At 47.8% G+C, this 20,707-nt stretch overlaps 1 protein-coding gene across 1 annotated transcript in view; it reads right to left on the bottom strand.

Annotated features, from left to right (window-relative positions):
* Positions 1-1,641: 1,641 nt before the first annotated feature.
* Positions 1,642-20,707, bottom strand: part of SRP54 (signal recognition particle 54) — a 136,466-nt gene continuing 117,400 nt past the window's right edge. The window contains exons 12-14 of the mRNA XM_085627433.1: positions 6,072-6,242; positions 4,551-4,646; positions 1,642-3,502 (exon numbers count right to left, since the gene is read on the bottom strand). Coding sequence (XP_085483559.1) covers positions 3,411-3,502; positions 4,551-4,646; positions 6,072-6,242 — 359 coding nt within the window. The 3' untranslated portion in view covers positions 1,642-3,410. The remainder of the gene's footprint in view (positions 3,503-4,550; positions 4,647-6,071; positions 6,243-20,707) is intronic.

Raw genomic sequence — 20,707 nt, 5'->3', positions numbered from 1 at the left:
CCCAAGAGGGGTCAGGCCATTCAAAATTGAGGTGAATGGCCTCGTAAAATTCTTTAAGTTGAGCAGGGGTCGCGCTGGCTCCAGGAAATGCGGTGAGGCGTGGAGCTGACCCAGGCACAGGTTCCAGAGATCGAGGCCTTAAACGCCAAGGCTGCTCCATTGCGTCGGTCCATGGACATGGAGAAGTCTAAGCATGCTTTGACTTATTGTGTGTTTTGTGCCTCTTACCTGAATGTCCCCCGACGATTTTGAGAGGGAGGAAGAGGACTTGGGACGCCTGGAGTGGTTCCGGGACCTTCCTCTTAACCGTGTTTGTGACCTCCCATGAGTCGAGTGACGCTATGTCACCTGCCAGGCCGCAAGCAGCTTTAGGGACCACTACCTCAAAGCCTGTGGAGCAATGGCCTGGCAGGCGGAGCACGACTGAGTCATGGTCGCGCTCCAGACACCACACGCAAACCAAATGCAGGTCCGTCACCGACATGTCGCAGTGACAGGCAACACATGGTTTGAATCCTGAAGTTTTCCTGGACATGATTTCCTACACATCAAAAACAGGTCGACAAAAAGTCTAAAAAGTCCTGTCAAAAAGAGACGGAGGGTAGCTCTGTCAATAATCAGCGCTTGACGGGCACGGAAAGAAAAGAACTGACATCTGCACGCCGAAGTGCATAGGTGTATATAGGTGACACGGACGTCACTTCCGGCACGTCTGACTGATGCCACCTACCAGCGTGCAGCGATATTGCTCAAAGAAAAATCTACCAGATCCAGTATGCCACCTGGGAGGTCATTCCACTTCAAGAGCTGGTTTTCAATGCAGTTTGCAGTACGATTAACAATCCCAGTCCATGCACTCCGGTCAGGACCACTGTGGCCATAGGCAGAAGAGGTACAAACACAACTCAGATTCAGGCAACTCAGATTCAGGCAACTCAGATTCAGGCAACTCAGATTCAGGCAACTCAGATTCAGGCAACTCAGATTCAGGCAACTCATCAAGACGCCTTTTAAATCTAATAGTCAATGGCAAAATCCGAGGAGTGCGCAGAAAGCAAGGGAAAACTCTTTGAAACCGAAAGTCCAACAAAGGTCAAGTGGGAACTTAACTAGGCTAGGGCCTGTAGAGGTGCCAGCTCCCCTTCAAGAATGTACTCATTCAAGACCTGCCTGAGTATCAGGACATGCCAGGATTCAGGAAAAAGGGACTGGATGTGCCGGCGTAAGTCTTTCTTTGTGATCTGCATTAGTGTGCCAGCTTCTTCATGTAACATTCGGCTGTGCTATGAATTTAGAGGAACGGGACAAGGACGTAGAGAAAAGACCAACACATCTGCACGCAGCAATGTATCTTTGATCAACTCCGTGGTAGCAAGAAGAGGGTGTGTCTACATGACGTTTCAAGATGATGGCAAAATTTTCTTGTGCAGACGTTTTGACGAACTAGGATTAAACACATACTTGAAAGAAGCCTCCCAAGGACTCTGATCAATATCCTGTCTTCCTCAATGTCAGGGGCGAGAGGGCCCACACCTGCTTCCATGACCACGTGTCGTTAGACTTGTCCTTCACAGTATTGGATGCAGTGAAAAAGCAATGGTACCGACACATTACCAAACATTCACAGGCCACAGCCTAGTATATTTTGTACCAAAATACAACTTTATTTATAGAACGTGTTTTTCCAATTTTGCTTCTACAGCAGTAAAAGCATACACAGGAAGCTTTTCAAATGAAAGCTGCCCTTTCTAGAATTCAGATGAGTAAGTGATTGGTGAGTAAAATTAAATAAAAATAAAGAACCTGTGGCCTGATGATCCTGTGCATAGCTGCTTCCTTCTCTCCTTCCCACCAAACCCCATAGCGGAGAAGGCCGATGAAAGGGCAAGTTACAGAAACTTTAGAGACATTTCAAGGAAAACAAACATTTGACATATTTTGGATCCTTCTGTGCAGACAGGCGGGGGCTCCAGGAAGCAGAGAGAGGAAACTGAAGAATGGTCACAAAGGCGCAGTGACTTGCAGGGAAGGAAGGAGACTACTCCTTCGGAGAACACGTTAGCTGTGCTCCTCATGTGGCTGTTCATACTATATAAACCTTTCCAGGCACAGGCCTGTCGGGCAAGCGCCTCATTCAGACATCTATCCCAACAACTAAAGACCATACCAGCCTCAGATATTCAACAGACAATCTACACACTAAGAAACCATCTTTCCTGCCAGCAGAACTAAGGATGCGTGGGATAGAAAAGCAACAGACAGACCAGAACAGTCACTGAAGTAAGGGATGCAGAAACACAAATGGTACAGGAGGAAAAATGTCATGGAGCATAACCGAGGTCTCCAGAAATACCAAGGTAGCATGAGGGTGGAGGCAGTGGGGTAGAGTAGGGAAGAGAGATGATCCCCGAGACTCAAACATCAATGGCACGATGAACCCTCCTGGTAGCATACGTAACAAACCAATATTCTGACCAAATCAAAGCCTTTTCCTGAAGCCCAACCAGATCTACCCCACACTAACAGTCCATCCATTACTTGCTCTAGAGCCCAGACCAGTACTTGCATTACATCCTGTGTTTCACAATCCAATACTTGGAAATACTGTCAGCACTTTCAAAAAAAGAAACCAGCAACTAAAAAATGGCAAACAAACCATTACGAAGGTAGCGCCTCACCTCAAGACATTCCTCTGTTGTCTCTCCCGAGGCAAGACCCGTGCTCACAACCATCTGAGGAGGCACTGGATGCCAACGTCTTGCAGCCATGAAGAATTTGTTTATTTTACATCATTCTTCTCAATCAAAGAAATTGCACTTTACTTTAGACCAAAGATAGGTTTCATTTACAAATATTTTTGTTAATCGATACAAACAATTAAAACCAAAGTCTCTCAAACCTTTTCACGCTCTTATTTTTTGAAAGGTTTATTTACTGCCTCTAAAGCTTTAAGGAGCACCCCTACCCCGGGAGGACCAAGGAGCTCTCCTTAAAAGCGAAACTAAAAGTGAACCTGGAGAGGAAGAGTTTTGAACCATGGTGGAGAAAGAGTGGCGAGGAGTCTGCACTAGTTAAGCCTCAGAGGAGCAGCTCGTCGTCTGCACGGTGCACTTGAAGAGGCCGTTCAGAAATCCTAGAGATATTTCAAATATAATCTGCCAGGAGCTGCAAGGAGGCGGCCCATGGAACCTGGAGATATTCCTAGTGTAGTCAGTCAGCAGCAACGAAGAGGCCTTCCACGGAACCTTGAAATAGTTCTAATGCAGTTCATCAGCAGCCGCGATGAGGCCTCCATGGAAGAGTGAGAGGTGTTTCAAGTCCGTCAGCGGCTGCGGAGCGATTGCTGGATGCCCTTCATGGAACCGAGAGATGTTTCCAATGTCGTCAGTTGGTGGCTGCAGCCCCTCGGCTCACATGTTGTTAAAGCCCATCATGCCCTTCATGTTGCCTGCTGCCCCTTGCTGGAACTGTCGCATCATGGACTGTAATCCTGCCATGCCTCCTGCGAAGTAAGGGACACAGAGGCAAAGGTCATCCAAAGGAACACAGGCTTCAACAAAAAAAGAAAAAACAGTTGGTGCCCCCTTATAACCACTGAACAAGGCTCCTGTTCAGAAGAGCAAATCGACATTGTCAAGGCATGCCAGGTCTGAGACGTGAAATATTCTTTTAAGCTTACTTGGACGTGCCCATCTCACAATGGACTTTACAGATGACACAGGTTCTTGTGTAAAGCAAAGACATTTATGCGCATGAAGCTGCTTAGCAAGCACAAAGACATAGGTGTGCAAAACAGCAGGCTTGGGCGAGCACAGCAGTTTTCACAATGTACAAAATGGCCAACATGCTGGCCACTGACATAAGTAAAGTGAAAGTGGTCCATGCGGGCTGCTTCTGTTTACCTGCAGCACGGTCAACAGACGCCTAGGACAGCTACGTGCCAGTCAGTGCCCCATCGCTGCCCTATGATTATTTCCTCCCAGTGAACCTTTGGTCCCTACAGCAGGGGTCACAGTGTCAGCTGCACTGAAAATGTAAGGATGGATTTCTGCATTCCCATGCAGCCATCGTGCCCACAGCCAAAGCCCAGCTCATCAATAGTGACAAGGCACAGCCTTTACCCCTGTAAGATGGCAATGTATGCAAGTGTGCGACAAGGAGCTCGTTAGCTGTAGTGCTGTGCATCTCAGTCACTGCATTACAATGGGCCTTAGTGCTTCTGAAAAATACCGAGATGAGCTCCTAACACTAATTTACATCCATCAGCACTGGAAACTTTAGTGCCCTTCTATAGAGGGCAACATAAGAAACTCATATCCCAAACCCACTCAGATCATGGCCCCACAGCTAAGCCAACAGACAGTGGAATCAGGTGGTACCAAACAGGAGACTCTTTAATGGCAAGAGCCCCATCACTAGAAGACACTAACAGGTGGTCAACTATTACTTACAAAGGAATACAACAGCGGCGTGCCTCTACTGGTCAAGTAGTAGTGCTACTGGGCTGGGACGCCAGCAGCACCTAGTACTGAGAAACAAGTCAAGCTTACCCATGTGATGCAGAACGCGGGGGTCCATCATTTTTGCCATCTGCTGGTTCAGCTTGGCCATCTGTGAGGGGTTAACATTCTTCGACATGTCGCCACCTAAAACAACAAGAACTAATCTGAGCATGAGGGTGCAGAGAACATAGTTCCATGTCAGAGCAGTGACTGCACTCGGGGCCTTGCAGAATGCATCGTTTCACACTTCAGGGTTTGTCCAAAACCTCATATCAAGGGACCACGATGATAAATTCAGAGTCCAGACCCCAAACATTGGAGCAACAACCAAGTTTATTCAGCTTTTCCCATTGTAGATGGCTCATCCTGTAAACTGCTAAGAAAATGCTAAGACGAAACTGAAGGTGGAACATCAAGTCCACTGAGAGAGAATCAGAGTTGAGGAAAAGGTTAGATGGACATATGCAGATAACCAGAACTGAGAACATGAAAAAGGGAAAGGTTACCTGGGATGCAGGTGCGATTATATGCTCTATTCATAGTACTGTGTTGTATGCAACTGGAAAATCAAATTGTTTATATATATATATATATATTTTTTTTTTTAAGAGACCAAGAAAGGGGCCATAGTACGGGAATCAAGAAACACTTGGGGAGGAATTGTGGGCACACGATGCCAGAGGAGAGAGGCACGAGCGTTCACCAATACAACTGTGCAAGATTCAACGCCCCCAAGGGGCTTTCTGTGCAGTGCAAGAAGGAAGGACACACACAGTTAGAAGGCATCTCATGCTCTCAGGAGCACACTCGCACTGAAGGGGATGTGGGAAAAGGCTGTGGGACGCATAAGGTTGTGAGTGTGGACGAGATCCATGGTCTCCTGGGGAAGGGTGGAGGATGCAAAAAATGGAGGGAGCGGAAGGCAGGAGTGCCAGGAGAACAACTGATGAATGCAGATTGCGTCTAGAGGGTCCGGCCACGTACAGGGCTCAGGTGATGTACCAGTCACTTCGGTGTGTCAAGAGGGCTCAAAACAATGGCTAGGGAGGATGTTTCCACTGTCCATTGTGGGGTACAGAAGATAGTCGTGGGGAGGTACCCTTGTGTAGGGAAGAGGAGCATCAGGTAAATGATGCGGTGTGATGTCACCCCCGTTGGGCAAGTGGAAGAGGGCAATAGCAGGAGAAATATTACATAGTAAAAAGCACACACCAAAGTATATGGAGAATACGCGAGGATGTGGTGAAGGACATTGAAAGGTTGAAGGGATGCACCCGCTGTGGGTAAAGTAGAAGGGGGTGGTGGTGAGAATGCCTGGGGGTGCACCCACTATGGGACAAGTGGAGGGTATTAGAAGAGCTGGTGGAGCAATGAGGCCAGAAGAATGGGTGGAGCTGAACGCATTCCTTCTGTTGTTGAGTACCAAGGGTTAAAATGGCATAAATGCACACATTTTGTGGTTGAGTAGTGAAGTTGGGATGTGAGTGGAGTCTGTAGTAAAAGCAGTGCAGGATTAATGTACCAATTTACTAGTCAGGTAGTAAATGTAATGTGGTTGCTTGGTCTTACCTTTGAAAAGCCCTTTAATGCCACCCATCTTCTTCACCATCTGTGCAAACTTGGTGTACTGGGTCAGAAGCTCCTGCACATCCCTGGTGGAGACGCCAGAGCCACGGGCCACCCTCTGGATCCTCCCGGGTTGCTTACTAAACAGCTTGGCACCATCCGTGTTATCAAGTTCTGTAGAAAGAAGATTGGAAAACGAAGGTTACACACACAGACACACACACACACACAGACAGTGTAGCTGCATAACAACCTCAACCAACGCGCATTATTTATACATCCTTGAAGAATTTAAGACCTTCTGCCTAAAATCTGTGTACCACAGAGCATTTTAAAAACAAGAAAATCAGAAGCATCAATGTCACAAAGCCAAGGAACAAGTGAGGCAAACAGTTTAGCTTCACGACTAAGCAGAGGCGAGCAGCAGTCTAAAGGACTCCTGCAAAGCAGCAGTCTAAAGGACTCCTGCAAAGGGTGTGCTACCAGGCCAAGGCATATACTCAGTAAATGATAAAAGTCAGTCGGTATGCTATCTACATTACATAAACTGTTTCCCTGAGCAAGTTATTCATCTAATTGCAGTGGAAGGGCAGCTCTCAACGTCCACCAACAAACCGGGTCCTTAGAAGGGTTCCTTCTGCAGGTTTTTGTCACCGTTGGAGATTGCACACATTTTGTTACGCTAATGGCTAAACTTGTGTGCCCTTTAAGTTAGTGGTTAGTGACACCGTTCTTTAGGAGGTGCTTACAGTTTAAATGATCAAGAGGAGCACCTTCTGAGACCATGTTTATATTTTAGTTGGCTTGGTTCAGTTCATAGTCTTTATTTCGATCACACAGATCATAAAATACATTTACAAAGTTTTAGCAGAAGATCACAATAAAAACCTAGTTTAATTTAGAACATTCGCTTTAGGCTCATCACTTGCAATTATACAAATAGTGTAAAAAGTGGAGTTGATATGACATCATAAAAAGTTTAACAATTATCTATAAAAATGACAACACATAAAATCATTAAGAAAGTTAACAAAGTTAAAAAAGCCGCAACACAGACCAATAGGACTGGGGGAAGAGTACATGTGCAAATCTTCATCTTTTTACTATAAGTTGCTACTTCGAGATGCCACCAGCATCCTTAACAGTTTGGTGTGGACTCGCCACATCCAACCTAGGTATTTGGCAATGCAAATCACACAGAGCTCGTTAGTATTTGACATCAAAATTCTTAGCGCTGTGGTACTAGACCTTGTGCCCAAAGTATTACTTAAGGGTTTGAGCAATTTGTCCCGGGAAGCCTTATATGCGGGACAGGCGAAGAGGATATGTGAAATTGTCTCCTCCTGATCTGTGCAGAGATAGCACTTGTTGTCTTTAGTAATGTACCATTTGTGAGTAAAAGATTTTGCAGGGAGTGAAAAATAATCTCCTGTCACTAGGCTTATGACGTCCCAGTAGGTCTCATACATGAGCTTGTGCTCTGTGAAGATTCCAGTCAATGTAGTGTTCTCGATGGTACGCTTGCTATTTGTGGTGACCATGGACCAGTAAAGCTCCTTTAATTCTCTTTTAGTTGGAAACCGATGGCCTTCTGGATCTTCCCACAAACGGCTCAAACCCATATTAACCAAAGTACACTTCACCTTTTGTAACCAAGTTATCTTACAGGATGTGTCGGCTTCTCGAACATTCTTTAGTGCTTTTGCATAGTGCGAAAGCTCAGGAGTGGACCATAGTCTTCGCCAGAATGCTATCGGTCTGAATCTTGCGGTCTCGTCCAGACGATTACATCCTAGGTCGTAGAAAAGTGGTTTTAGTGGCGTTTTTAGCGGAAGGCCTGTGAGGCCTCTCACAAATCTATTCTGAGCTAGGACTAATGGTGTCAAGTTATCAAAGCCCCATAGTTCTGCCCCATATAGTGTTGAGGCCATAACTTTGTTTTTGTAAACCTGCAACGCAGGACCTCTAGGTTTTGTTTGCGAGGACTTATGTTCTTTCAGCAGTGCTCCGGCTAATTGGCGGTGTTTTAGGGCCATGATCTCGATCTGAGGTTTCCAATTTAGTTATTCCCCAGGGTAATCCCTGGGTAGCTAAAAACAGTCTGTTCGAGATTATCATTATTTAATTGAACCCTGCCCTTTATTGCTCTATGTTTGTGGAGGAACATAAATTTGGTTTCGTTTGAATTTATCGCAAGGCCGCGATCCTTACAGAAAACTTCAAATCATGTTAGCGCGCATTGCAGCCCACTTTGTTTTTTTGAGATGACGAACGTGTCATCTGCAAACATAAGTATCGGTACTTTGATGCCTGCGAGTACAGGAGCATCTGTCAGGTGGGAGGAAGAATAGTTAACGACCCCATTTAAAAATAGTGAAAATAATGTTGGGGCCATAACACACCCTTGCCGGATCCCTTTAGATACGGGGAACCGATCGGTAGTGTTGCCCTGTGAACCCCAGCACACTTGGGCGTAGTTGGCCTCGTGTAATCGCACAATAATGGATAACAGGTCAAGAGGCATCCCTAAATCCTTTAGGACCTCCCACAGTTTGTTACGGGGAACCATATCGAAAGCGGACTTTAGGTCCACAAAGGCAGCATATATAGTACCACCTGCTAACACCACAACCCGCCAGTAAATTAAGATGAAGCGAAAAACCTGATCAATAGTACTCACATACGCACGAAACCCAGCCTGAAATGAGGTCAATATATCATTTTCTGTAATCCAGTTTTGAATTGTATTCAGCACAAACCTTGCCATTATCTTTTGTATTGAGTCTAGAAGACTGATTGGCCTGTAGGTGCTGGGACAGGATCGATCTCCCTTTTCGTGAATGGGTAGGATTCCTGCACCACGCCAGGATTCAAGTATTGAGGCTCCACTGGCGATTGCATTTGCTAGTTGATGTACCCTTGCCAGATTTTGCTATCGTGCAGAAATTAAATCAGCCAGGATACTATCAGGTCCCGGAGCTCTTCCTCGTGGGACTGCTCTTCGAGCCAATGCAACCTCGCCAATATTAAATGTCAGAGCCGTGTTGGGTTGGGGGACTAGGAACGGTTCATCTATCCCCCTCTCTTCTTCTGCAAAAAATTGTGCCTCAAAGAATGTGACCCATAATTCTAGTGCTACGTGATTTTGTGGCGTTGGCGCCTGTCCTCCACTACCCCATTTAACTAGTTACCAGAACTTTAGGGAGTTTTATTCTTTACTAGCCTGATAAAGATCATACCATCTAAGCTTGCCCCAGTCTTTCTTTGCTTTTAATTGGGTGGCTCTATAACTCTTTCGTGCTTGTTTAATTTTACCCATGTCCTTGGATTTTATAGCTAGGGCCAAAGACTGTAGGCTTCTCTGCACGACTTGTTATACCAATTAGCATGCTTCGTGTTGGCCTTATTTTGCTGTCTATAGGGTTTTAAAAAGTAGGTCTTTATTTTACCAAATAAATCTTAACGGGTTTGAGTTCCAGTCTCGTTTAATTTGGCCTGTGTGGTAGCAGATTGGAAAACTGCTAAGGTGCTAACATCTGCCCTTATCGAAGCTAGCAATTGTTCGTTATCTAGAATTCCATGCCATTTAACCGGCCTCATGTCATTACTGATCCGGGTATTTGCTGTTGTTGTGGTTACTTTCTACTCTCTTTTACCTCCATACCAATAAGGAGCGACCAGTGTTCTAGATTAATGAAGAAATAGTCAATGCGACTCCTTCTCTGGCAATTACAGAATGTATTAGAACCTATTCTATATGAGGGAGCTCTACCATTAACGGCCCTGATGTCCCACTCCATATACAATGCTTTAAGTTGTAGAGCAGCCTCCGTCCATTTCTTAATCGTGGGGAGGTCTAACAAGGGGATGTTCCACTGTGCGTCTTCCTCTTTGCTGAGATTACTATCATCTTGGTCGAGGGGCTCAAAGGTGGTGTTAAAGTCACCTGCTATTACAAAATTGCATGATCGGCTACAACTATCCAGGAGGTCACCTAAAAGGGAGACTGTTTGACTGCCTACCACCTGTGAGACCCCTAGCATACACATTAAATGTCATTATTTGAGAATGCGGATTAGAACTTAGGCGAATAGCCATAATATCAGGATTGTCGATATAAACTTCCTCAATCCTATAACAGGGACCCTGTCTGACCCAGATTGTTAACCCCTCTGACCACCAACTGCAGGTTTATAAAAATGAAGATAACCTGGGCGATAAATTGGATTAGTCGACCATGTTTCCTGGAACAAACAGATGTCCTGGGACTCAATTAATGCTGACCATTCTAAAGAGGGTATCTTGCACTGAAAGCCTGCAATGTTCCATGAGACATATGCAAGCTGGCCTGATTTCTGCCAATGTGAGGAACGGGATGCGTCACCTAGGGTGTATTCCTTTGTTCCAGTAACCATGGGGCCCATGTCCTGATCAGGGATACGGCTAATGGAGGGAGATCAACAACCTGGGGCTTCACTACCTAACTGTAAAACTTCTTTTGGTTGGGATGCTTGGGGGTGTTCCATAACCTTCAATCTATCTGATGTAAAGTGGAACCCTCTATACGCAGTTGTTCAATACAACACGTTCTCAAATTGGTTGATGGTTCCGGGGGGTTGTACTTCATCCTACTTTTTTGTTTGGTTCAGATGTGAGGTCCTAATATCAAAAGGCCACCAAGTTATCTACCAAAACAGTGTTTGCAAGCGTTAAGCAAACATAATCCAGCTCCATACCAGGTACTGAAAATCTTTTGGCTGAGAGTATGTCTTCCCTAATAATTGATCTGCACTTCCATACGTGCCTTAACCATTGTGTGCATGTATTTATAAGGGAATGTTCGTCATCTTTGGTTAAGCTAGGAGTCAGTTTAGGGGTATTCGTTAAGATTTGACGATGTGTATTATGCACCATTGACTTCTTGTTACTTAACTGCACTCGCTGTGTCATTTGTCCGACCTGAAGGTTTGATATTGAGAGAGCTGGGTTAACAGCTCCAGCCCTGTGCAGTGGGACCCCCAAACCACGCAACCTGTCCTGATTACTATGGGAATGTGATGAAATGTAGACCCTTCCTTTTTGTTGAGCGGGACGCGCTTCCCTATGTTGCTGGGAATCTGCTATGTTGTTGAGTTGGGCCCTACTATTATCGGCTAAGTTGACAATGTGTTGTACTTTGAGTTTGGAATGTTGGGGCATGGACGATTTATCCTTTACACCGGGGGAGTCTTAGGTCAGTTGTTTTATGTTAATGCATGACTTGATCAAACAGCTCACCGCGTTCAACGTACAACCAACTATAGTGGACTCAGCAAAATCCTTCGGGATCACTCTCGACAACAACCTCATGATGCAAAAACACATCAGTAACGCTACTAAGAGAGCTAACTTCCAGATAAGTACCCTAAGGAAACTGAAACCCTTCCTGCCAGTCGAGGACCTCAAGTTAGCAGTACAAGCGCTAGTTATCCCTTGTGTTGACTACGGAAGTGTCTCCCTGTGTGGCCTCCCAAAAGCTGCAACAGCACCCTTAAGAGCGTCGATCAATGCTGCAGCTAGACTCATCACCGGCTCGAAAAGAACTGCACACATTTCCCCGGACTTAAAATCCCTGAATTGGCTTCCTTTTGAAGCTAGAATCCACCTAAAAGTGGCGTGCATGACCCATAAAGCCTTACACCACAGCTCTCCCAGCTACCTCGCGCAGAAACTGACAATCTCTGGGGGTTTAAGGTCCTCCAGGAGTGCTGAAAACCTGTTACTGAAACCCCAAAGGTTCAACAAAAAGAAAACTTATAATCGATCCTTCTCGGGGATGGCGCCCAGAATTTGGAACGCTCTGCCCCCCGCAACCAGACGGAACGCCTCCTCCGCCTCTTTCAAAAAAGAAGTCAAAGCGTTTCTCATGGCTAAATTTACATGAGCTCTATCTCCTCAGACCTGAGTTCTCTTGTTTCCTGTTATAATAGACAGCACCATGCTTTAATCCTCCTACTTTATGTGCACCAACTATGCTTTTATATGATGGTTTACCTGCATATTTTGTATTGTTCTACTTACATCCAGCTGTTATGTAAAGCGCTCCGATATCCGCAAGGATCTTGTTCGCGCTCTATAAAACTTTCTAAATAAATAAATAAATGGTGTCTGTTAACATTCCTACTATTACTTTAAGAGTGCAGACTTCCTCGGTTAGTTTGCTGGTCTGTGCTTTTAGGTCCTCCATTTGACTGATGAACTGGTTGGAATGCCGATTTGTGCTCCCCTGCTGGGGTACCGGTGCAGATAATGTGTCACCCACCCCAACTGGAGACTGTCGATCTGTATTATCATCATTCAGATCGATAAGGGGGGCTAATTTGTTTATGCACTTAGGTGCGGACTCGTGCTGACTTAACTGGTACGTGATGGGGCTTTGAGGTGGCGAATGAACACTTGCGATGTGAGTGATTTCTCCTTGCTTACTCAGTGGAGGCCCCTTCGATAGCAGTCTTCTGAACATTTCAGGGATTGTTGGTAGGCCAATAGGGGTTGTAGAGCTAGGGGGAAGGTTGCCTGACAATGAAACTGTGGTCGGTGCCTGAAGGTGCTGCTAATAGGTCTTCGCACTCGCTGATAAGGCTCTCAATGCGGACAATAACACAGGTACTGCCTTTGTGCTTTGACAGTTTAGTAGATTTGTTTGCCTTCTTACCCTTCCCTCCTAGACTCTCCCCCTGTGGCTTTCCTTTTCCCCATTCCTCTCTAGCACAAGAATGTAGCCGTCGCTTTACCCTGAAACAGGCCAGATGGTGCAAGTGTTATATCTGTAAAAAATAATTTACAATGATTAAGAATGCATCTACTGTGGTAATTCAATGAAAAATAAAACCATAGAGCTAGGACCCCCCTATATGAACACAGAACATAGAAATACTCCTGGGCACTCACAGTCAATTAATAAAGGGCTGGTGTACAGTGAACAAACTGGTTTTGAATAGTACTAATCAGTTTACCAAAAGACAAGTTGTCTGGTAGGGGTAGGAAACAAACTTTGTGACCATCTAAAGAGACCTTAGCGAGGCAGGCTTAAGTTAGACCATTAGCCGGCATCAGCAAGGAGCCAGATAGTGGAATTACAGCACCTTTCTAGATAGTGCTTGGCTCCTCGCTCAGTTACTCAGGGCCAAATGAAAGGGGTGTGGCCCTGCCCTGCCTCTTCCTGTCGATGACGGCCACACCCGCACGTGTCCTGTGCTGCGGGAGCCCTGGCCAGTTTTTAAGTGCCTCCAGGCGCTGGCAAGGTGTGTCGGTGACGGTGGCGGCACCTCGCCGCAAAGCAGTCTGGGGGCTGTAGTCCCAGCCTCCCCAGCAGCAGTAGTGGCAGTGATGTGCTCCCCCGCGGCCCCTCGCGGTCAAGGATTGCGGCAACAAGCTGGCAGGTACGGGCTTGTTAATCTTTCTTTTAAACATGATGCCATCTCACTGCAACTACACTGTGTTCTGATCTTAACAAATATCTGGATCTGCTGTGATTGAATGTTAAAGACCCTGGAGCTGCTGATAATTAATTTCTTACACCCCAACATTAAAAAACACATCCGCCCAAAACGTCCTACACTACACCAGCACTTACAAGGCACAGACTCGATGACTCAGAACCGACCCAGCTAACTACAGGCCAATAGCAAACACACCAATCATAATAAAGCTTGCTGAAAAGGCAGAGTAATTATCTCTCATTTCCTTCCTCAAATTAGCATGACGGACTGGTTTCCGCCCAGAAGAGTCCGCATTAGTAGCTATCGGGGATCACCTGAAGAACATGGACCCCCAACAGCGTAGCTGCGATCTTACCACTCAAAATTTCACCAGTATCTGACACTCTAGCATAAACTGCTCCACCAAAGGCTAGCTGACACTGAAATCCAAGGGGCAGCGGCAGCTTGAGTTAGGCACAAAAAGATATGAATCATCACCCAAACACATTCTGCATACCGCCTTCACCAACCAAACAAATGTCCTGCCACGACGAAAGACTGCTCCCGTTGTTAATGCCAATCAACACTCCAGAAACTGATACCTTTAGGTTTACTTGAAAAACTGGGTGGATGACAAAGATCATCCTAAAATTGGAAAGGAAGGAGATGGTTTTAGGGTGTCCTATACATATGTGACCCCAGAAACACCATAGATCTGGAGGGTAACAGATTGGATTGTGTTGCCTTCAGTGTCAGCCTAAGTGGATCTAACAGATTGTGAGAAAGTGCCATCTTTCTTGCATGGTATGCCCTCACAATGTTGCTGAATTGCTGAATGTACTTTGAGTGTGCCCTGGACTCCTGCCAATCAGGTGCCTAGGGCCTATGTTCCTTCCCTAAACAAAAACCTCAAAACCAAATTGGCAAACCCTGGCCACAGGTCAGCCCCTGGTAAGTGGTACCCTAGGTACCCAGGGCCTTGTGACCAGGGAAGGCCTCTAAGGGCTGCAGCACTCATTGTGCCACCCTTAGAGGCCCTGTACCCTAACACACGCACACTGCCCTGACAGGCGGAGTGTTTGGGTACAAGACAAAACAGAGAGTCAACATTGCACACATCCCTGTGTGCCATGCCCACAACCTACACTGCCCTGGCATACATCAGCCACCCCTCTAGCTGGGTGCCCTATGCCAGTGGTGTGGGCACAGAGGCAGGAGCCCGGTGCCCCTACAGTACCCAGGTCTATTCCTGGGCCCTGTAAGTGCAGTGCTGCCATTTAAGAGTACATGGTGCTGGGAGCTTGTCAAACACGAACTCCACAGCACGATAATGGCAGTACTGAAGACTGAGAAGTATGGGATCAAACTGCTCAGCACATTAAACCCACACTGATGGGATTTAATGTACCAAGCACCACAGAGGGCATCTTAGAGTGGCCCCCTGAAACCTAACCTATACTCCACGTCTGTTCTGAGGCTGCCTAGGCTGCCACACAGCAGACATGTTGCTGGACCCCTGGGTAGGAGAGCCCCTGCTCTCCTGGGTCTGCAACAATGCACATCCTGGGCGAGGTGCTAAATCTCCTCCCCCAGGATGGGCAGGGGCAAGCTTCAAAGGCATGCCGCCTCGGAGCTTCCCCAGGCTACTTGCAACCCCCACTCTGGCGGGAAGCTTGGCCGGAAACCCCAAATAAGGGCAGGGGATGTGCCAGCCTGCCAAACCCACCCCTCAGGTGGGGGAGGCGAGGTGAAGCACATCTCCGGGCGCTCGCCATCTTGAAGATGGGAGGCCCTACCCAATCAGGACTAGGCTACTGCCCCCCTCTCACAGGAGAGTGGCAGAATAGGGGGTGTACCCACCCCAGGACAGAGCCCCATTGGTCCCTGCCCTTCACCTACCTGTAACACCCCAAAATGTAGTATTTAGGGGCACCCTGAACCTTCCTTCCCCAGATTCCAGATTCCGAAATACAAAGAAGAGCAAGAAGAAAGAAGACCTGCCCTGCAGCTGCTAAGAAGAGGAAGACACCAACTGCTTTGGCCCCAGCCCTACCGGTCCGTCGACCCTCGAACCTGCTCCTGTTCCAACCCGGCATCTCTTGTGGCCAGCAACCTCACAAACCCCGGAGGACCTGGCTGCCTTTTGGCTTGAAGCCCCTGGGACTCCCATGAGTAGAGGCTCTACTCAAAATCTACTTCTAATTCCTGCCATCAGCCCGGAACCACGAACCCTTCCCACTCTGCACCCGCCAAGCCTGGCCTGTGCGGGAGTGAAAAAAGACCACGAGGACGACCCCACGGCAACTGTGACCCCGAGTCCGGCACCCAAAGACTTCCCTCGATGCTCCTGAAGACACCTGCAGCCTCAGAACCAGGTGCCCCCCCCCCCCCCCCCCCACCGCGATCAACAGAAGATAAGATTTCCCGACACCAAAACGCACCCCTGCACCAGGCGCCCCGTGGCCCCTTGTGCCCAATCCCGGGGTACCTACCTATCCTCCAACTACCCAACTTACCTCTCGAAGTGGTGGTGCCACCTGAAGAATCTTCGTCCCCGAGCTTGCAGTCTTTATCTAAACCGGAGCTTTCCCAATGAAATCAATTGAGCAGCCGAAGGCTCAAAAGCACCCTGCACCGAGCCACCCGAGTGGCCCTGGCAGTGCAACCTCTACACCTATATACTTCCCCATTTGCCGTGAGCAAGGGACCAGGAGCCAAGCTCCCACAGCCGCGTGGCCTGCAAGTCAGCAGCCACCAACCAAGGCCCCCCCCTACCTCTCATAGGATAGCATTGGGCCTAACTCTCTCTGCACCCGGCTGCCCCTGTGCCGCTGAGGGTGAATCAACTGTACCTACCGGACACTGGGAGACCCCTAAGTCTATGCCCAGAACCTCAACTCTAATCTATTAGTGCCAACTACTCGCCCCTGCTGATGAACTGAAGGATGTCTAACAAAGTAACCATTCTGAAGCCCAGTTTTCGATTTATTTAGAGCCAGAAAAGGATGCCATTCTCCCCACTTTTTTCTTGACGAGGTAAAATCTCACTTAAAATAAAACCCGTTCTTTCCTTGGGCTTTCAGTATCGGCCCCACTGTGTGCTTGAGGAACTGAAGGATTTCTTCCTCAGGAGCTTGTAAATGAAGGAGATTCTCTTCTTAGCAGTTGAGGAGAGCAGAGAGAACTCTTGGATTCCCCAAAAGGTGATCCAAGATAGGAATGCATCTGACTGACCTCCTGGCACGGTCTTTAAAGTCAAACAAGATATTGGTTTGGGCGATGGTTGGTGTTGGGATGTGGATTCTTTAGCAGCATGCTTCATGAGGCAATGTCATGTGGAGTGGAATCTGAATCTGCACTGTCAGAATGTATTTAAGCATCCCTCCCTCTTAGGTGTTTGGATGTCGAGAGTGGTCGCATCTCATGAATCGTCCCCTCATCATCAACAGAATTCGGCATACCATCCGTTTGAGTGTGTTCATGCAATAGCCCATGAGGGCAGACTGAGGACCTGGAGTGAGTTAGTAGGGGAGCCGCTGGAGTCCTCTCCTGAAGTTGTGTAGAAGATCAATCAATCATAGTATTTATAAAGCGCAATACATACCCGTGAGGGGCTCAAGGCGCTGGTGGGGGGTGGGGAGGGGGACGCCGCTACTGTCCGAAGAGCCAGGTCTTGAGAAGTCTCCTGAAGGTTAGGAGGTCTTCAGTCTGCCGCAGGCGGATGGGGAGGGTGTTCCATGTCTTGGCGGCGAGGTGGGAGAATGATCTGCCGCCGAGAGTCGCTCTTCGGATGCGGGGGAAGGTGGCGAGGGCGCAGTCTGCGGAGCAGAGCTGGCGGGTAGGGGTATAGAGGCTGAGTCGGCTGTTGAGGTACGCTGGTCCGGTGTTGTGGAGTGCCTTGTGTGCGTGGGTGATGAGCTTGAAGGTTATCCTCTTGTTGATGGGGAGCCAGTGCAGGTGCAGTGCAAGATAACTCCGGAGTCGAAGGAGCAAAACCCTGGTTGTGGGTAAGGAGGCAAAACTGGTGCTGAAGGCAGAGGCAGTGCTGGTGGAAGCAATCATCTAACACAGAAATTCTGCATCATGTGCTTCAATCAGTCCAAGAAAACTGCGGGCACCTGCACGACTGGTGGCATCGGGCAAGGCGGCAGTTCCCTGAAGCATCACCAGTCCATATGCTGATGCCGATGATGGAACATGTCTAGTTCCTGATGACTTCTACCTATGGATTCAATGTGATAGCTCAGTCTATAAATCCTGTGAGTAAATCATGTGAGTAAAGCATGATCTCTTTCTGTGCCTCAGGCTTTTTCTCACTATATCCATCATTGTCATCCAGCAACATAGAGGGTGGCTCATAAGTAATCCTGGTTGGTGAAATCAGTGACTGAATTGGATTTGTAGTCACTGGTGGACAGACTGTTGGCAGTGCACTCAGTTGTCATCAGGCATTTGCAATGCAATAGGTCCCGCATTTGTCAGAGTTTGAGCTCTTTGCATTGTAAAGGGCAATGCATTTTATTTATGTGTTTTGAAAACCTGCAAGAGGTGCTTAAACATGCACTTTGTATTTATAGCCATTGCTTACGAGAAGCAAGGCTGGCAGCAAAAGAGGCGCAGTTACTGCCAGGCTTGCTTCTAGTAAGCAATGACTATGCACCACTTGCAAGTTTTTCAAAACACACACATAAAAGGCATTGTCATTTACAGTGCTAAAAAAACTCTTGCAAATGCGAGACCTAGTGCATTGGTTCAAAAACAAAACAGAAGGCCCTCTGAAGTACCAAGGGGAAACATATTGTAATATCAATCAGAAACAACTTCTGGTGCGAGGATAGAATTAAGAGTGACAGCTAGATGTCTGCTCGGCCTGGCAGACTCGCGTCCAAGCGCCGCAGACCTTCTTGAATGTGAACAGTGGGTTTCTGAGAAACTGGCAGCCTGGACACAAAGCACTGGGTTAGCTGACCGTGGTGATAAGGATGGGTTTTAAGTCCAGAAAACAGGGTATCACTGTCTCTCTATACCAAACGTTGTTAAGCGGGAGAGCATCTTCCGGAATAGTATGGCTACACGGATCTGTTACACCGTGCACTGTCATCTGCTGCTATCGCTAATTTGCCATCTATGAATGACTGCCGCCTCAAAATGTTACTTGTTTTAAAGCAGTGAAAATGTGCTCAAGCTCACCAATTAACTTAAAAAAGTCGCAATTTGGTCTTGTCTTTATTGTGTTTTTTTCACTAACTTAATTCAAAGTCTTAATGTGTGTCTAATCTAGCATGTTTGCAGACAGGTGAACGGTTGTGCTCGTCTGCTCTATTTTTATGTGATTGAGGAGAAGAAACACCAGGAGGTTGTGTGTTTCATTAGCCATGGTATCACTTGGATTCCCAGCCACCCAGTTGAGACCCTACCTTATTGCAAAGGGTAAACAAAGACAGAACTGGCCTACACTCAAAACACAAACATCACATTGATGGGTTCTTACAATATTCGGCAACTCTTGCCACCGTTGGTTAACTTCCACACACAGTGCTTTACCAGCAGAGGGCATGTACAGTACACCATCCCGGACGATGCCCAAGTGCCCGGATGCAGAGCCCTAGATTCCGCCATCAGCCACCGAGAATACTGACCCAAAGCTCACTGAAGCGGACACGGTCACGTAACACGAACGGTCTCGTTCATACAGTGACGCAGCGCACCCCTTCACAAGCAGCGCACTCCTTCACAAGCCAACGCAAAACGAGTGGAGAGTCGCCTCGCGCATACTGAAAGTGCTGTGATGCCAAACTGGGAGAGTCTGTGCGCTATAAAAATGTGAACAACAACTTAGGAGTAAGTAATCCTCGCCCCTTACTCTGAGGGCAGCTTCAGTCTCTGATCCTCTCTGACATTCTGGGCACGCATCGATCCCTGCGCAGGGGGTCTATTATCGGTGTAAACGTGACCCCTCCAGGTCACCTTGGTGATCGCCATGAGAGCACGTCCGCACAGAACTCACTCCCAGCGCAGGAATCCTGGAACTGCAGAAGAATGAGTATGTGTTCTGCAGCTTTTGTCAATTCTGGAAAACAGTAACTCTAACAACGCTGGCCCCAAAAGATCTTGTTTATTCATTAACAACAAAAAGAAAACAAGAAAACACTCCCACTCACTCTGCATCACAGTGACCTAGAAAACAAGCGCGTGGTGTGAGCGTGGAGAGGAGACGCCATGTGCGCGCAGAGACAGGGCAACACTGTAGGAATTTTTTTTTTGTAAAGAGAATGTGTTCTGATCAAAAAAGCAAAATGCCTCAACTGTTTAAATTTGGATAATTTATATTCCACTCAAAAAAAAAAAGTGAATAAGCGCTTTATATTTTAAGTTGAGGGAGCCTACCCCTTATTGTCCGCCTGGTGTTTTATTCATGAGGCGGGAGCCCACTCCGCGTTTCGCCGCCGCAGCCCGAACTGTTCTGGAAGCCTTCTCCTGCCCGCTTTCAGCACGACCCGGAAGACAGGCAACCTTGCCTGGGACATGGGCGGGGCATGGAGCACGTGGCCGGAATTGTCCAGGGCTCCCGTGAGCTGAGGGAGCCCCACGTGTTGCAGCACGCGTGTAGGAGAAGCGAGGCAGGAGCCCACCCCGCAGAGTGAAATCCGGCGGGAGCCCACCCCGCCTTTGTGAATGCCACATGGTGCGGCCGGAGCAGGATTTCAGGCGGGGCTCCTGTGAGCAAGACGGAGCCCCGCGTGTTGCTGCGCCAGTGACCGGGTGAAGAGGCGAGTCCCCCCGGCCATAGAGGAGACCAGCCGGGGAGCAGCGCAGAGTCCCCACAAGAGCCGGTGAGTAGGGTTGAGCGGGAGGCATGCTCTACGTGCCCACCGGCCGGCTGATTTACATGCAGCTGACAAAGCAAGCCGCGACTGGACAGGACATGTGCATGCATATGGTGCGAGCAGGAGTTGAGAACGCCGCAAGCCGTAGGCGTGCACATCTCCTGTCTGTTAAGCTTCGGCACAGACAGTCGATGTGCACGCGTACGGCTTGCGGCGTTATTACAACTCCTGTTTGCACCATACGCGTGCACATCTCTTGTTCAGGCCGTGCCGTACGCATGCACATGTCCTGTCCCCCATTGAGAGCAAGTCGACAACAATAGATCTCGCCTAGCAAGCAGCTCATGGCGCT

The sequence above is a fragment of the Triturus cristatus genome, chromosome 9 (assembly GCF_964204655.1).
Source record: "Triturus cristatus chromosome 9, aTriCri1.1, whole genome shotgun sequence".
NCBI classification, from domain to species: domain Eukaryota; kingdom Metazoa; phylum Chordata; class Amphibia; order Caudata; family Salamandridae; genus Triturus; species Triturus cristatus.
Note: the sequence above shows the minus strand (reverse complement) of the source record. Positions and strands in the feature narration are given on the sequence as shown.